We start from the raw sequence: 15,636 nt of genomic DNA, 5'->3' as shown, positions 1-15,636 counted from the left end.
ACAGGGTCACCAGGAGAAATGTGTTGGCCAGGTAGTACTGATTCCACCATTAAGACACTGATTATTTAAAGATAATCCTCATCCTCACACTTCTCAGAACTGGTGACTCACAACATTGCTCTTTCCCAGCTGGAGTCACTCTCCAGGAAAGACTGCTACCATGGATTTAGCAGGATGTAGTCCAGAAGCTAGGGCTTCAGAGTACACCTGTGGCCCTCAGCCCTGCCTTGGCTGGTCGCTCAGCAGTGCCCAAGGAGTTGAATTTGTTGCCCTCTCCCTAGATCAGTGGTGGAGAACCTTTGGCACTACAGATATTATGGATTACAATTCCCATCGGCCCCTGCCAGCATGGCCAATTGGTGTCATGGGAATTGTAGTCCATAACATCTGGAGTGCCAAAGGTTCGCCACCACGGCCCTAGATCCTCAGTCTGTTCTGGCTTGTTGGGTTTGTTTCCTTGCTCCTACACATGAAGCCTGATATGTGACCTTGGGCTAGTCACAGTTCTGTGAGAACTCTCTCAGCCCCACCTGCCTCACAAGGAGTGTGTTTAGGGGAGAGGAAAGGAAAGGAGTTTGTAAGCCACTTTGAGACTCCTTACAGGGGTGAAAGGTGGGGTGTAAATCCAGGTTCTTCTTGTTATCGATGCTGCCCCATAGCCCCAAAACATTTTTATAAAAGATGCCACTACTCATAGAAAACTGACCTGAGTTCTTTTTGCCTGAAGTGGTCTGACTGGTGGACGTGGTGACGACACCCATTAAGGACGCAGTGGTGGATGGAGGCTGCATCATAAGAGAACATGCCAGAGGAACCTAAAACATGAAAAAAGCAGAGCCATTTGGGCATACAGGAAGCAGGTGAAAGGGCTTTGGTGGCTCAATCGGGACAGATAAAAACAAATGATGGAGGAAAATTAAGGTTTTAAATCAAAAATTGAAGCTGCAGCTATAATATCCTGGCCTCTGAACCGAATAAACACATAATCTCTTAAAACTGAATTTAATACCTCTCATGAAAAGCTAATTTGCTTTGTAAAGGAAGAGCCGTGAGGCTCCGCACTGGGTGCTGGCTCTTCCTGTAACTGATGCCAGTAGTTGAAGAAGAAGAAGGGAGAAGAAGAAGAAGAAGAATTGGATTTATATCCCCCCTTTCTCTCCTGTAGGAGACTCAAAGGGGCTGACAATCTCCTTTCCCTTCTCCCCTTCACAACAAACACCCTGTGAGGTAGGTGGGGCTGTGAGAGCTCAGAAGAACTGTGACTAGCCCGAGGTCGTGTGTTGAAGTGCACAAGGTTGTGTGTTGAAATGTACAAGCTAATCTGAATTCCCCAGATAAGCCTTCGCAGCTCAAGCGGCAGAGCGGGGAATCAAACTCGGTTCCTCCAGATCAGAGCACATCTGCTCTTAACCACTACACCACTGCTGCTCCCTGCTGAAGATGGTGGGGCAAGCAAGCTGCCAGAAGTTGCTGCTTGCTGTGGCCTGATCTTCCACTATATTGTTCTCCACAGCCCTTGAGTTGCTTAACATGGTTTTGGAATGAGTTGACATGCGCTGAGAAGATGCTCCCAACAATTTGTGAAAGCAGCTGGAGGCCTGGATGCAAAGCTCTGGATCTGGAACCCATCCCCCTCAATTTACCTACCTCTGCTCTAATCATTAAATCCCACTGGGTCTTAAGCGGCCACTGATTTGCATCTTAAAGACACGGAGGAGACGCCATTTGCATCTTAAAGACACGGAGGAGACACTATGATTAACTCCATGGCGATGTGTTGACGTGGTGGCGGCTGCATAGAGATGGCTGTGTAGGGATGGCTGTTAAGTTGGGGGTGTGCGGATTGCAGCCCCCCAATGCCTAGTGCAGATTGCAGAGATGTTCATCGGGGAATGTTTTGTATTTCTGTATTTTTGTATTTTCACTGTTTTGTATTTTCATTGTGTAGACACAAGAAGAAGAAGAAGAAGAAGAAGAAGGAGAAGAAGAAGAAGAGTTTGGATTTATATCCCCCCTTTCTCTCCTGTAGGAGACTCAAAGGGGCTTACAATCTCCTTGCCCTTCTCCCCTCACAACAAACACCCTGTGAGGTAGGTGGGGCTGAGAGAGCTCCGAGAAGCTGTGACTAGCCCAAGGTCACCCAGCTGGCGTGTGTGGGAGTGTACAGGCTAATCTGAATTCCCCAGATAAGCCTCCACAGCTCAGGCAGCAGAGCTGGGAATCAAACCCGGTTCCTCCAGATTAGATACACGAGCTCTTAACCTCCTACACCACTGCTGCTCCATTGTGCACACACAAGGCACAATGTGTGTGCACAATGACATTAAAGTTATTCTATTCTATTCAATTTAGCTGGAGATACTTGTCAGGCCCAGGCTGGATACTAAAAACCGTACTAACACTAACCTAAAAAAGATGTAAAAAAAACAACTCAAAGAGAGGCCTATTCTTCCCATTTATGCAGGCCCAAGTCTTATAGTTCTGCGAGACGAATTAAGACCCTTCCACACGGCTCTGCTGTGATAAAAAGGGTGAAAATGGATAAGGGTGCCGGATGCATTAACGACCTCCTCTGTTTTTGCTTTGTTTTAAGCTTAATCTTTCAGAAACAGGATAGTCCTGGAACCAGGAACAGGCAGATCGGCCACCGGTGCCCAACCGGCTGCATTCCAAACTAAGAGATAACAGCAAATGTGAGAGAGACACAACAAAGATAAATGACTAATATGATGGTCGATCCCAATGGAAGGTTAATGGCAGGAATCTTTGGAGTTTGTATTGCTTTTGCAGAAAAAGAGTTTTCAGCCAGGGACTGGCACGTCTCTCGAGCCAGAATGGTGTCCCCTCTATTTCTTGAGACAGGGCTCTCCAACCCTTTTCAGCCTTCCAAGGGAGCAGCAGTGGCATAGTGGTTAAGAGCAGGTGCGCTCTAATCTGGAGGAACCGAGTTTGATTCCCCGCTCTGCTGCTTGAGCTGTGGAGGCTTATCTGGGGTATTCAGATTAGCCTGTGCACTGCCAACACATGCCAGCTGGGTGACCTTGGGCTAGTCACAGTTCTTCGGAGCTTTCTCAGCCTCACAGGGTGGTTTTGTGAGGGGGGAAGGGAAAGGAGTTTTTAAGTGAGTCTCCTTACAGGAGAGAAAGGGGGATATAAATCCAACTCTTCTTCTATGGGCACCTTTTGAATTCTGATACAGGGTAGCAGGTGCAGCCACAAAATGGTTGCTGTTGGAAACAGCTACATACAGAGGAGGCCCAAGTGCAGAAGTAAATCTAATTAAAAATACCCGAGGAAAGAGAGGCGAGAGAGAACAAAACAAATATCATGGTGGCAGCTGCCACTGAAACAACATTATTTTAATCTATGTAGCTAGCCAGATCTTCACTGGCAACTCAGAAGCCCAGCTGGGTAAGAACGCCACGTGGCTCCCCTTACTTCTGAAAACACTTTGCTGGCACCAAAAAAGATGTCAGTAGGCACAATGGCCTACCATATTGGGGATCCTTGCTTCAAGAGATGGAATCGCTACTGGTTGAAGCGACTCCAAAGAAATCCTCGCAAGAATGCATTACAGTTGAATACGATTGGACCCCCCCAGCTGTACTCGCCCTATTTTCAACCCAAGTTATCAGGCCAAGTGGGGACATTGGAGCTCACGTCAGCAGTGGCGTATCTACCTAGGGACAAGGGGTACCCCTTGTTCCCGGGCACCACTCTTCTGGTCACGTGGGGGGCGCAAAATTGGCCCTCCCACGTGACCAGGAAGTCCTGCTGCCTCGTCGTTTTCGCGTGCCTCAACCTATCCATGTCAGTTGAGGCACGCAAAAACGATGAGTCAGAAAAGACTGCAGGCTGCCGGCTGGGAGCCCAGCCGGCAGGGGGAGAGGAGGTGGGCACCCTAGACCTTTGCCATGTCCATGGTGACATGGGCGGGGTCAAGGTCAGTGGGGGGTGGAGCCTGGGGGCATCAGGGGCGGAGCCGGGGTGGCGATGGGGCAGAGCCTGGGGGGGCATTCTGGAGACAATTTGTCTCTGGGTGCCATTTACCCATGGTGCGCCTCTGCACATCAGGGCTTCTAAACTGGGCTGTGAGTTTATGAGACAATTACCTAACTCAGAAAGACCTTATGATTGCGGCACTCCACAGCTTACATCACCTCTCTGGGGCTTCCTTTAATTTTCAAAACCACCTTTCGATGCCCACTTGGCAACATTTTGGCATTAAAATTATTTTATAACCCTTTACCATTCTGACAACAACCCTATGAGGTTAGCTTACAGTGGGGGGAAAGCGGCTGAGACTGACAGATGGCTGTGCATTATGGGGCCGCAGATGACAGGCAGCCAAATACACGTCATGCAGGTAAGCTGACTGGGGTGAAAAGAAGCCCAGGGTGGGACTAAACCATCAGAACCCTGGCTCTTGGGAGTCAGGTGATTACAAACGGCCAATCTTGCGGCCCAATATGGTGCTGTAAGTTCCGTCCCTCCTCTCAATCTCTTTGCTAAGGGAAGCCATTATGCTGTCTGCTTTTGCATTTCTGGTGTTTCCCTGTCTGCTTTACCCCAATGAGGAGGAGGTGAAGGTGGAATCTGAGCTTAGTGCAGTCTAATGAATCATCTTGTCCTTCTTACATTTGCTATTCCCCCCAGAGGCGGAACTACCAGGGGGCCAGGACGTGCGCACATTGCACCGGACAAGCACCTGGGGACGGAAAATCACCCCCGCCCCTCCGTGGCACCCCCTTCCTGCCCCCACCACGCACTTACCTTAGTGAAACAGTGAAGGCTGGAGAAGTGGCCTGTTCCCTTCAGGCTGAAAATGGCCTGGTGGGAAACTACGCTTCTCAGGAGACCTTGCGAGTCCCAGGGTCTCATGGGAAATGTAGTTCCCACCAGGCCGTTTTCAGCCTGAAGGGAACAGGCCGCTTTTCCAGGCTGAACTAAGGTAAAGGGGGGGGGGGCAGGGTGCCGTGGAGGGGGGCGGGTGCCGAAAACACAAAAGTGTGCACCGGGCGCACTCTGGCCCTGCTACGCCTCTGTCCCCCCTTCACTGGGACAGAAACAGGCAGGAAAACACAGAATGGAGTGACACAGTGGTGTCCTTCAGCAACAAGACTGAGAGAACACGGCAGATCTTAAAGCCCCGCAGCCGGGAGTGGATGGATACCATTTCCACAGTTTACTCACTGAACCAGGGCATTATTCACCCAAGCTTAAGCGCTTACACCCCAATGACTCCAATGGACAGGATTTAAGTCCTTGCTTAACTCTGTTGTGGGAATGTGCTGCCACAGGAGGTGGTGATGGCCACTAACCTGGATAGCTTTCAAAGGGGCTTGGACAGATTTATGGAGGAGAAGTCGATTTATGGCTACCAATCTTGATCCTCTTTGATCTGAGATTGCAAATGCCTTAACAGACCAGGTGCTCGGGAGCAACAGCCGCAGAAGGCCATTGCTTTCACATCCTGCATGTGAGCTCCCAAAGGCACCTGGTGGGCCACTGCGAGTAGCAGAGAGCTGGACTAGATGGACTCTGGTCTGATCCAGCTGGCTTGTTCTTATGTTCTTAATTGGCGAGTCTGGCAAGTACTGAAAGGCAGGACTGAACGTTGGGAGTTTGCTTCTCTGAAGAACAGGGCTAAACAGACACATTACGGTGTATGAGAATTTTAAAATTCTTGGCTGACTGGAAACTGCTGCTAGAAAACAGCAAACAAACCGAAGGTTGACGGGCAACGCAGAGCTCATCCGAATGGGGCTCTGGAGACTGAATGGGGGATAGCGATGCCAAGTAGGTTAACACCCAGCCAGACTGAAACCGTGGGAAAACCTTCCTGGCTTGTAGAAACAGTTCCAGATGCAGGAGATACCTGGCTGGCTTGATTCGTAGCCACCCCGGTCAAACCCTGGTGCGTGACTTGAGCTGCAGATTGAGGAATTGACGATCTGGAAAGGGGGGGAAAAAGATTTTAGAGCCCACTAACCACCAGCTGTTAATTTTATTTTATGTATTTATAATATTCGTACCCCGCCTTAATACTAGCAGCTCTAGGTGGCTGACAAAGGTTAAACACAATAAAAACCACAGTAAAATCATGAATTGCAATTAAAACAACAATAAATTGACAGTAAAATAACCCCCACCCCCCCCCCCCCCACCTCGCCCCAGACCAGCAGCTATAGAGATGGTTTCCAGGGAGGCTAACCAAAGTACTTCATTTATACTCTCTAAAGCTCAGTGGTTCTATAACTCCAGATGAAGACTACTATCAGCCCCTACCAGCATGGCCAACTGGCCATGCTGGTAGGGGCTGATGGGAATTGTAGTCCATAACATCTGGAGTGCCAAAGGTTCGCCACCACGGCTCTTGCTTATACAATCTCTTGCTTATACAATCAACCATAGTGCTGTGGTACCAGCTGCAAACTATGGTTGGGAGAGGTTTCTGAGATGCTGCATCTCTGTGTGAGTTGGTACACTGGAAGCAGCCAACTTCCAATCAGGCGTGAGCAGGTTTTGTCCTGTCTTTGCACATTACATGTGATTGCACCATCACTGTTGTTAAGATCAGGGTAAAAAATAGCCTTTAGAAAGTATTTCAGACAGCGTTCAGAGCACTGCATTTAGTTTATTACTTATTAACAAACAGTCCACACTTTTATCGCATGTAGTGGTCATGAAGAAAGTTGAGAAAATTCAGGAAAGAGATACATGCAGAAATGCAAACAACACTAAAAATTATCTTTGCTATAGCAACACAATGCTATTAGGAATTCTACCAAAGAACTTCCCAAGGAGCAGGAAGAATTGTTTCATTATTTGAAAACAGTGACCAGCGTGGCATCTATAATTAAATGAAAAGCAGAAGAATGACGTAATAAAAAAATGGGAGAGTAACAGAACGTGATACAATGGCAAAACCAACAAACTTTGTGAACAGAATACCGAAGAAATTGTATTTTGCCTACTAGTCTTAAAAAATATATAAGTGCATTATTTTTCTTTTAATGTTGATAAAGAGACTAACAAAGAGGTGAAAATGATAGAGGTTTATTGTCGAAGCTCAGAAATAATAGTATAATTGTTATACTAAAAATAAGTGTTATACAAAAATAAGTGCATTGTTTTTCTTTTTAATATTGATAAAGAGACTGACCAAGAGGTGAAAATGATAGAGGTTTATTGTCGAAGCTCAGAAATAATAGTATAATTGTTATACTAATATTCTTCTTGGGTATAGGTAACAGTTAATTTTTAAAATTATAGATTTAATAAAATTTAATAAGGATTTTGTGAAATATTATTGGAAAACTTTAAAAGCTCTCTTAAGTATAAATTACTAAAGTTAAGATTCATTTTAGTTAACAATACTTGTATCTATTCTGTCTCTTTTTGTTAATTATGAAAAATAATACAATCTACCAAAACGAAACAAGATTGGTAGCCATAGATCGATTTCTCCTCCACAAATCTGCCCAAGCCCCTTTGAAAGCTATCCAGGTTAGTGGCCATCACCACCTCCTGTGGCAGCATATTCCAAACATGGATCATGCGTTGTGTGAAGAAATGTTTCCTTTTATTAGTCCTAATTCTTCCCTCCAACATTTTCAACGAATGCCCCCTGGTTTTAGTATTGTGAGAGAAAAATTTCTCTCTGTCAACATCACCACCTCCTGTGGCAGCATATTCCAAACACCAATCACGTGTTGCGTGAAGAAATGTTTCCTTTTATTAGTCGTAATTCTTCCCCGCAGCATTTTCAATGAATGCCCCCTGGTTCTAGTATTGAGAGAAAATTTTTGACATGAGGCCTTAGTGTAAATCTCAGGTGGAGAAGGAAGACTCAGGAAAGAGCCTATGTCAGGGGTGGCCAATCTATGGCACTCCAGATGTTCATGGACTACAATCTCCATCAGCCCCTTCCCGGGGCTGATGGAGATTATAGTCCATGAACATCTGGAGTTCTATAGGTTGGCCACCCCTGGCCTATGTCAAACATTTCTAGATGGGACATAATAAGTGTGGCAATCAGAACGGAATGAGAATGCGTTGCGTACACTGCAAGCACTACAGAAAGGCCAGCCCACGGGAGAGGTAAAGTACACATTGGAGCCGTCATTGTCCTGAGCTGGCTGGCATGTGACGTTTGCTAGAATTCTGTTGTGGCTGCATCAGGCCTCCTTGATTTGCCCTGCTTTAAAAAACACAAGCATTTGACCTTTCCTGTTCCACAAGGACGTTTCATCTCATGCTCCAGTCACAACAAGCGGCCCTTCTTTTTGCAATGACTCTGATACGTCTGCCTTGGCAGTTATCAGAGCCGAGATAACCAGTGCCTTGTTTGGGAAAAGCCAAGATAGTTGGTGGGGGATCAATGGCCTAGAGGAGATTTGAAAAACTGGGGAGGGCCAGCTGTTGTTTTATTAGAATAGCGGAGTGAAAGTAGCCACCTCTTTTCCATCCATAATCTGGAACAGCAGGTATTTGGTTGTGTTTGTTTCACTTTAGCACCATCGTCCCTTTCCAGACAGGTGAGGTCCTCTGATGCTCAGCCATTTCCATTCCCAGGCAGCGTTCGGGGCCAGATCTGTGTAGCTTTAATGGTAGAAGTCCCTGTTTTGTCTCCAGTCAATTTGCTGGGCCTCATCCCTGCTACAAGCTGACACACCGGTTTGTGCAGCTTTTCAGACTCTTCTAGGTTGCTTACCTACTTCTTTCAACACTGCTGTTTCCTTTGCTTCCTTAAGACAGAGGGATGCCAACAGAAGTTGGGCACTAGGCCCAACAGCTCAGCTTCAGGGGAATGTTGGCATATGGGGATGCCCTCTCCCTGCAGTGTTGTGATGCCTGCTATGGGATTGGATGGGGGCAGTTCTATTCCGAGTTTGCAATTGGCAGTTTTGAATGGAGGGTTTAGATTCAGCGCTTAAGCCAGAGATGGATCAAATTTCATGAGACCAGAGAACATTTGGCCTAGATGCTCTTGATTTTTAGCAACGCAAGTGCTCACAGTTGGCATAATAAAAGACAAAGATCCCTTTAGTAGCCAACCCTCACCCATCCCTCAAAACACTTCCAAGCCAGAAAGGGAGCTGTGAGCAGGATCTCACCACTCAAAACAGCAAAACACCTTTAGCAGTTGCAAATTACGCTTGGTTATTTGACTGGTCAAGGATTGTCAAGTTACAGTCCAGTGTTTTTAAAGCATTAACTTTATCAGAACAGAATTTTTAAAACACTTGAATCATCAACTGGTCATAGACTCTCAGAATAATAACTTTGTTCTTTGAGGTTGTGGAACAACAGAATTAACTCTAAAGTAGAAGAAGAGTTGGATTTATATCCCCCCTTTCTCTCCTGTGAGGAGGCTCAAAGGGGCAGTGGCGCAGCGGTTAAGAGCAGGTGCACTCTAATCTGGAGAACCGGGTTTGATTCCCCGCTCTGCCACTTGAGCTGTGGAGGCTTATCTGGGGAACTAGATTAGCATGTGCAGTCCCAAGTGACCTTGGGCTAGTCGCAGTTCTTTGGAGCTCTCTCAGCCCCACCTACCTCACAGGGTGTTTGTTGTGAGGGGGGAAGGGAAAGGAGATTGTTAGCCCCTTTGAGTCTCCTTACAGGAGAGAAAGGGGGGATATAAATCCAACTCTTCTTCTTCTTCTTCTTCTCCTCCTTTCCCTTCCCCCCTCACAACAAACACCCTGTGAGGTAGGTGGGGCTGAGAGAACTCCATACAGCTGTGACTAGCCCAAGGTCACCCAGCTGGTGTGTGTTGGAGTGCACAGAATAACCTGAATAACCAAAATAAGTCTCCACAGCTCAAGCGGCAGAGCGGGGAATCAAACCGGGTTCCTCCAGATTAGAGTACACCTGCTCTTAACCACTACACCACTGCTGCTCCCTTTTTTAGAACCTTTTTTCGTCTTGCTGTTACCTCTCTGCTCCTTACAAAACTCCCCAAATTTAGCTGTGCCCCGTTTGCAGGTACTATAGAGCTTGGCTGTGGTCAGAAGTTTAACCCCTCGGGTATCAACCCAAGAGCTCTTGCTGCTTTGGTGTTTAGCTGGTGCCTTCAGATGAGCCAAGTGCAGAATCCCAGACCGGCTGAAGACACATCTGATTCTCTCGTAAGTCATTTTTGGTCTCTCCAAAGTTTAAAGAGGCTTAGAGACAGCTTCTACTCTAGAGCTGTGGCTATGCTAAACTCTGCGGCTTCGTGTTGATGTGTTTGGGGCTGTGGAGGGATGGGTGGAGGAAGGGGAAAGTGAGGATGGGGGATGAGTCTGAAATTGTGTGCATCGAGGAATGCTGCTGTAAATTTCGTTGTGCGGGCACAATGACAATAAAATGCTTATGCTTATGCTTAAAGTGGGATATTAATATTTAAATACAATGAACAAGCAATGCTTCAAGTAACACCACTACCCTCTGCTGACAATTGAGCCTTCCTGCAAGTACAGCTAAAACCGACAGGTCACGTAAAAACCATAGAAGAGTGTTCACCCACCCTATTACTGTAGCAATGGCAGGGGCAGAGGCATTATTTTTCAGCTCTCGCACGTTTACCACCTGAGGGACGTTCTTCAAGGTAGACTCAGTTAAGGAAGTGCTCACAGCTTTTAAGAAAAGTAAGAAGAAGATGGGTTATTCTTTCGGTTATGACTCCCACGGTACACACAAGGCGTCAAAACAAGCTCAGCCGGACTTACCATCTATTAAGTAATAGGAATCATCTATGGCTCAGCCCTCTTGGATGCGGTCAGCCTGCAAGTAGCTTGTGAGCGTATGTATGTGTAACATGCCATCAAGTCACAGATGACGTATAGCAAACCACTAGGGCCGTGGTGGCGAACCTTTGGCACTCCAGATGTAATGGACTACAATTCCCATCAGCCCCTGCCAGCATGGTCAATTGGCCTTGCTTGCAGGGGCTGATGGGAATTGTAGTCCTGTTTCTCTTGGTCTTTAACATCACCACTGCCTGTCTTCTTCCTCCCCTCCCTTTGCTGAAACACTTCACTGATCTGCACTCAAGCCATGTTCAAAATCTGGACTACAGCAAGGCACAAAGAAGAAGAAGAAGAGTTGGATTTATATCCCCCTTTTCTCTCCTGTGAGGAGACTCAAAGGGGCTGACAAACTCCTTTCCCTTACCCACTCACAACAGCCACCCTGTGAGATGAGTGGGGCTGAGAGAGCTCTGAGGAACTGTGACTAGCCCAAGGTCACCCAGCTAGCATGTGTTGAAGTGCCCAAGCTAATCTGAATTCCCCAGATAAGCCACCAACAGCTCAAGTGGCAGAGTGGGGAATCAAACCCGGTTCTCCAGATTAGACCTGCTCTTAACCACTACACCACGCTGGCTCTAAAATAGTGGCAGATATTTTACCTTTGAAAATCGAAAAGTCAAGAACTGCATGAGTCTGCTTCTGGCCTTTGTCTGTCTATGAGTTTCTACAGGACAATTCAAAAAGCTAAGCGACTGGCTGCAGATTCCATCAGGCAAGAGGCAACTGCCCGCCTATGAGTCTGGCTCAGTGGCAGACCAAAGGTTACACATCAGTCAAAGTACAATTTCACCTGGATTCTGGTTGGCCATCTGTCTCCGCAGAGCTGCTTCTGCTGCGGCCTGAGGTGCTGGGATGGTGACGGAGGGAGTGGGGGCACCGTGCTTCACGGTCTTCGTTGGCAGCACGGTGCCGTCTGCCCCTTGGGGTACGATGATTTTGGGGGTGGATGCTGGAAGGAAAAAGAGACGCCTCATTTAGCTGCTGTGAATGATGAAGCCTGAAGTCTCCGTTAAAAGCTCTCAATAGATAAAGGTGGTATCGCAGTTAAGAACATAAGAACAAGCCAGCTGGATCAGACCAGAGTCCATCCAGTCCAGCTCTCTCCTCCTCGCAGTGGCCCACCAGGTGCCTTTTGGGAGCTCACATGCAGTGAGGTGAAAGCAATGGCCTTCAAGCGGTTGCTACGTTCCTGAGCACCTGGACTGTTACAGGCATTTGCAATCTGAGATCACGGGCGGATCAAGATTGGTAGCCATAAATCGACACTTCTCCTCCAACTAAATCTGCTGTCCAAGCCCCCCCTTAAAGCTATCCAGGTGCCAGTGGCCATCACCACCTCCTGTGGCAGCATATTCCAAACACCAATCACACGTTGCGTGAAGAAGTGTTTCCTTTTATTAGTCCTAATTCTTCCCCCCAGCATTTTCAATGGATGCCCCCTGGTTCTAGTATTGTGAGGAAGAGAGAAAAAAGTTGCCCAACTTTCACGCAGGTGAAAGCCACTAACTGAAAGAAGGCCTCTCTTAGACCTGCCCAGCCTGCCAGTTAAGAGCCTTTTTTTTCCTGTTCTCCTGCTCATAAAGGAAAAGTAGGAGGGATGTAGAAAAAGAGATTTCTTAGTGGTGGTCCTTCACCTTTAGAATTCCCTCCTTCTTGAGGCTCACTTGGTACCTACCCTGCTGTCATTTATAAACACACACACACACACACACATTTGCATGCATTTTTAACCCGCCCTATACCCGAAAGTCTCAGGGCAGGCTACAACACAAGACAAAAACCACGAAAGATTGATACACCTAAAAACAATTGCAACAGCACACTATAACAATAAAACTACCTATTAAAAGCCAACAACATTAGCAAAACATTAAAATGAATAAAAACCCATTTAAAAATTCATAAATTGTTCCCAGTCTTGGGGCCCCCACTAAAAAAGCCCTAGCTTGGGTCTCCACCTTTTTTACTACTGAAGGTGCCAGTTTTTTTTTTAAAAAATACCTATGCTTTTCTCTCTACCCAAGCTTTTAATTGAAGATTTATTGCATTCATTTGTTGCTGTTGTTTTCTTGCCTCAATCACATCCAAGTGCCTTTCTATGACTTGTGTTCTTTTACCCTATTTCTTTTCTGATTTGTAGAATTTTTGCCGTTGGCACTTGGCTGATGGTGTTGGTGTTTTGTATTGTGTTATTTTCATGCCAGATTGTTTTCATTTTATTTTTTTTCCTCCACAAGCAAGTTTCTGGAGATGCAGCAGATACATTTTCTAAATACAATGAAAAAATATTTGGGTCATAGATGCAGGGTCACTAGATGGCTTTTTTTTTTTTACTGCTGCAAGAATGTTATTTGCACAGAATTAGTAAAGTCCAAAATATTTAACTAAGATCTTGGATAAATAGATACGGAAGATAGTGAGATTATTCGAATTGACTGAATTAAGGCTGAGGGATGGACAAATTAATTTGGTTTATTTTTCTGAATGTGGGAAACATTATGATTTCTGGAGTGGAAAGTTACATCTGTCTATTGACGTATATTACTGTGACACATTTTTTAGTTTATAACGATGTACGTATTTGGAACTTATAGCTGATGACCTCGTAGGTATCCAATAAGGACTTTTTACTATTATGTGACCTTTTATTACCAATATATGTACATATGCATACATGAACAGATTTATGGAGGAGAAGTCGATCTCTGGCTACCAATCTTGATCCTCCTTGATCTCAGATTGCAAATGCCTTAACAGACCAGGTGCTCAGGAGCAGCAGCAGCAGCAGCAGGCCCTTGCTTTCACATCCTGAACGTGAGCTCCCAAAGGCACCTGGTGGGCCACTGCGAGTAGCAGAGTGCTGGACTAGATGGACTCTGGTCTGATCCAGCAGGCTAGTTCTTATGTTCTTATATACCCACAGACAGATATACACACTCACAGATATACACACTCACAGACATTCACACCCCTCCCTCCCTTCCCTTGCATGCCACCCCTCCCTCTCTCCCCTCCCCCTCCCTCCACTAGGGTGGGTGGGGCATGTCCAGATGCCCGGTCCCCTCCCTCCCCTCCCTTGCCTGGGCCAGTGTGGGGGCTCAGGTGCCATGCTGGGAAAAGAGCCTTTGGATTTGGACTCAGGCCTCTGGATTTGGCTTCTCACCTTATAGATCTGTCTCACACACAGTCAGATATAGATACACACATACACACTCAAAAAAATTTCATTGTTTGGATTTAACTTGATTCATACCCAGAATCCTGACCAAGTAAACTGATCAATCAAATCTGATATTGACATGTTGTCCAAAAAACCATAACAATCAGTGCATATGCTATAACAGTGAACAATAATTCAATCTGCATTCAACTCACCCTACATTTCGAGAGAAACTACAGAAGGTTAAATACATAGGATGGCATCCCAAAAGCCACTCTAGATGCTCCCAAGATCCTGTACATACCTAGCAGGGACTTTCATTCCCCGCCCCGCACCCCCATCTTCTGGTCCTTATTGTACCGCAGCATGCAATTGAAATTCTCTGTGGTATCAAAAACAGCTTTCCAGCCAAGCACAGGGGGCTGCAGTTTGAGACCCCCAAGTCCAAACCACTCTTGTTTTGCACATACGGAACTGGCTGCACGGTTCTCCATATCCTGGCTCCAACCTCTGGACCATGAGTACTTTCTATTATTAAAAATCACACTACCATAAAGAGATTGGGCTCCCCCGAGCAACAGGAATGATGGTAATGACTTCCAGTTATAGACAATGAAAGGGACCTTGTGCCGCAGCAGCTCGTTACAATTTCCATTTCCAAAATTGCATTTATCCAATTTATTTATCTGCTTCGGCTACGGAAAATGCCTTTCTCAACCATTTCACAGCATGAAATAATCCATTAGATTTTCAGCGCTTGGCGGCAACAGCCGATCACAGATTTTCAATAAAGGCCTGATGGCTAAAGACATCAGCATTCTTTAGAAAACTCAACACTGTCACAAATAGCAGCCTGTCTGAATCCGGTTCCAGTTACTTATACCTGAATTTTCCCCCTTAACATCTTTACACAAAGGACACTTCCGCCACGTCTGCACGAACAACATGAACAATTTGCACCAAACAGTTAAAGAGGTTTGTAGATTCTGTGTTTGTAGATTCTATCCAGTAAGGGTTGTTATTTGTTTGGTGCCTCACTTGTTTTCACTGCTAGACATCCCCACCTGTTATCCAAGCAAACGCTCTCCCAAACTCCACACTTCAGAAATGCAAACTCAACAGCAGACTAAATGACAGGGTTCAGAAGCAAACGGCCTGAGCGCGTGTAGCAAAAAGCACAAAGCATTTCCGTGTTAAGAACATAAGAACGAGCCTGCTGGATCAGACCAGAGTCCATCCAGTCCAGCACTCTGCTACTCGCAGTGGCCCACCAGATGCCTTTGGGAGCTCACATGCAGGATGTGAAAGCAAGGGCCTTCTGCTGCTGCTGCTGCTGCTGCTGCTGCTCCCGAGCACCTGGTCTGCTAAGGCATTTGCAGTCTCAGGTCAAGGAGGATCAAGATTGGTAGCCACAGATCGACTTCTCCTCCATAAATCTGTCCAAGGCCCTTTTAAAGCTATTCAGGTTAGTGGCCATAACCACCTCCCGTGGCAGCACATTCCAAACCCCAATCACATGTTGCGTGAAAAAATGTTTCCTTTTATTTGTCCTAATTCTTCCCCTCAGCATTTTCAATGTATGCCCCCTAGTGTTAACGTAAGACTGTGCTTCGGATCAACATTACTACCTGCGATCTCTGCACAGCTGAAAATAACATGCTCAACAACCATTCTTCAAGG

The 15,636-nt window shown here is 46.3% G+C and overlaps 1 protein-coding gene across 1 annotated transcript in view; it reads right to left on the bottom strand.

Annotated features, from left to right (window-relative positions):
* NUP214 (nucleoporin 214) overlaps positions 1–15,636 on the bottom strand; it is a 97,038-nt gene that overhangs the window by 43,365 nt on the left and 38,037 nt on the right. Inside the window, exons 23-26 of the mRNA XM_048512150.1 lie at positions 11,587–11,745; positions 10,514–10,622; positions 5,879–5,954; positions 707–815 (exon numbers count right to left, since the gene is read on the bottom strand). Of these exons, the coding sequence (XP_048368107.1) occupies positions 707–815; positions 5,879–5,954; positions 10,514–10,622; positions 11,587–11,745 (453 nt within the window). The remainder of the gene's footprint in view (positions 1–706; positions 816–5,878; positions 5,955–10,513; positions 10,623–11,586; positions 11,746–15,636) is intronic.

Source organism: Sphaerodactylus townsendi, linkage group LG12 (genome assembly GCF_021028975.2).
Source record: "Sphaerodactylus townsendi isolate TG3544 linkage group LG12, MPM_Stown_v2.3, whole genome shotgun sequence".
NCBI lineage: Eukaryota > Metazoa > Chordata > Lepidosauria > Squamata > Sphaerodactylidae > Sphaerodactylus > Sphaerodactylus townsendi.
This window is presented reverse-complemented; position numbering and strand designations above follow the sequence as displayed.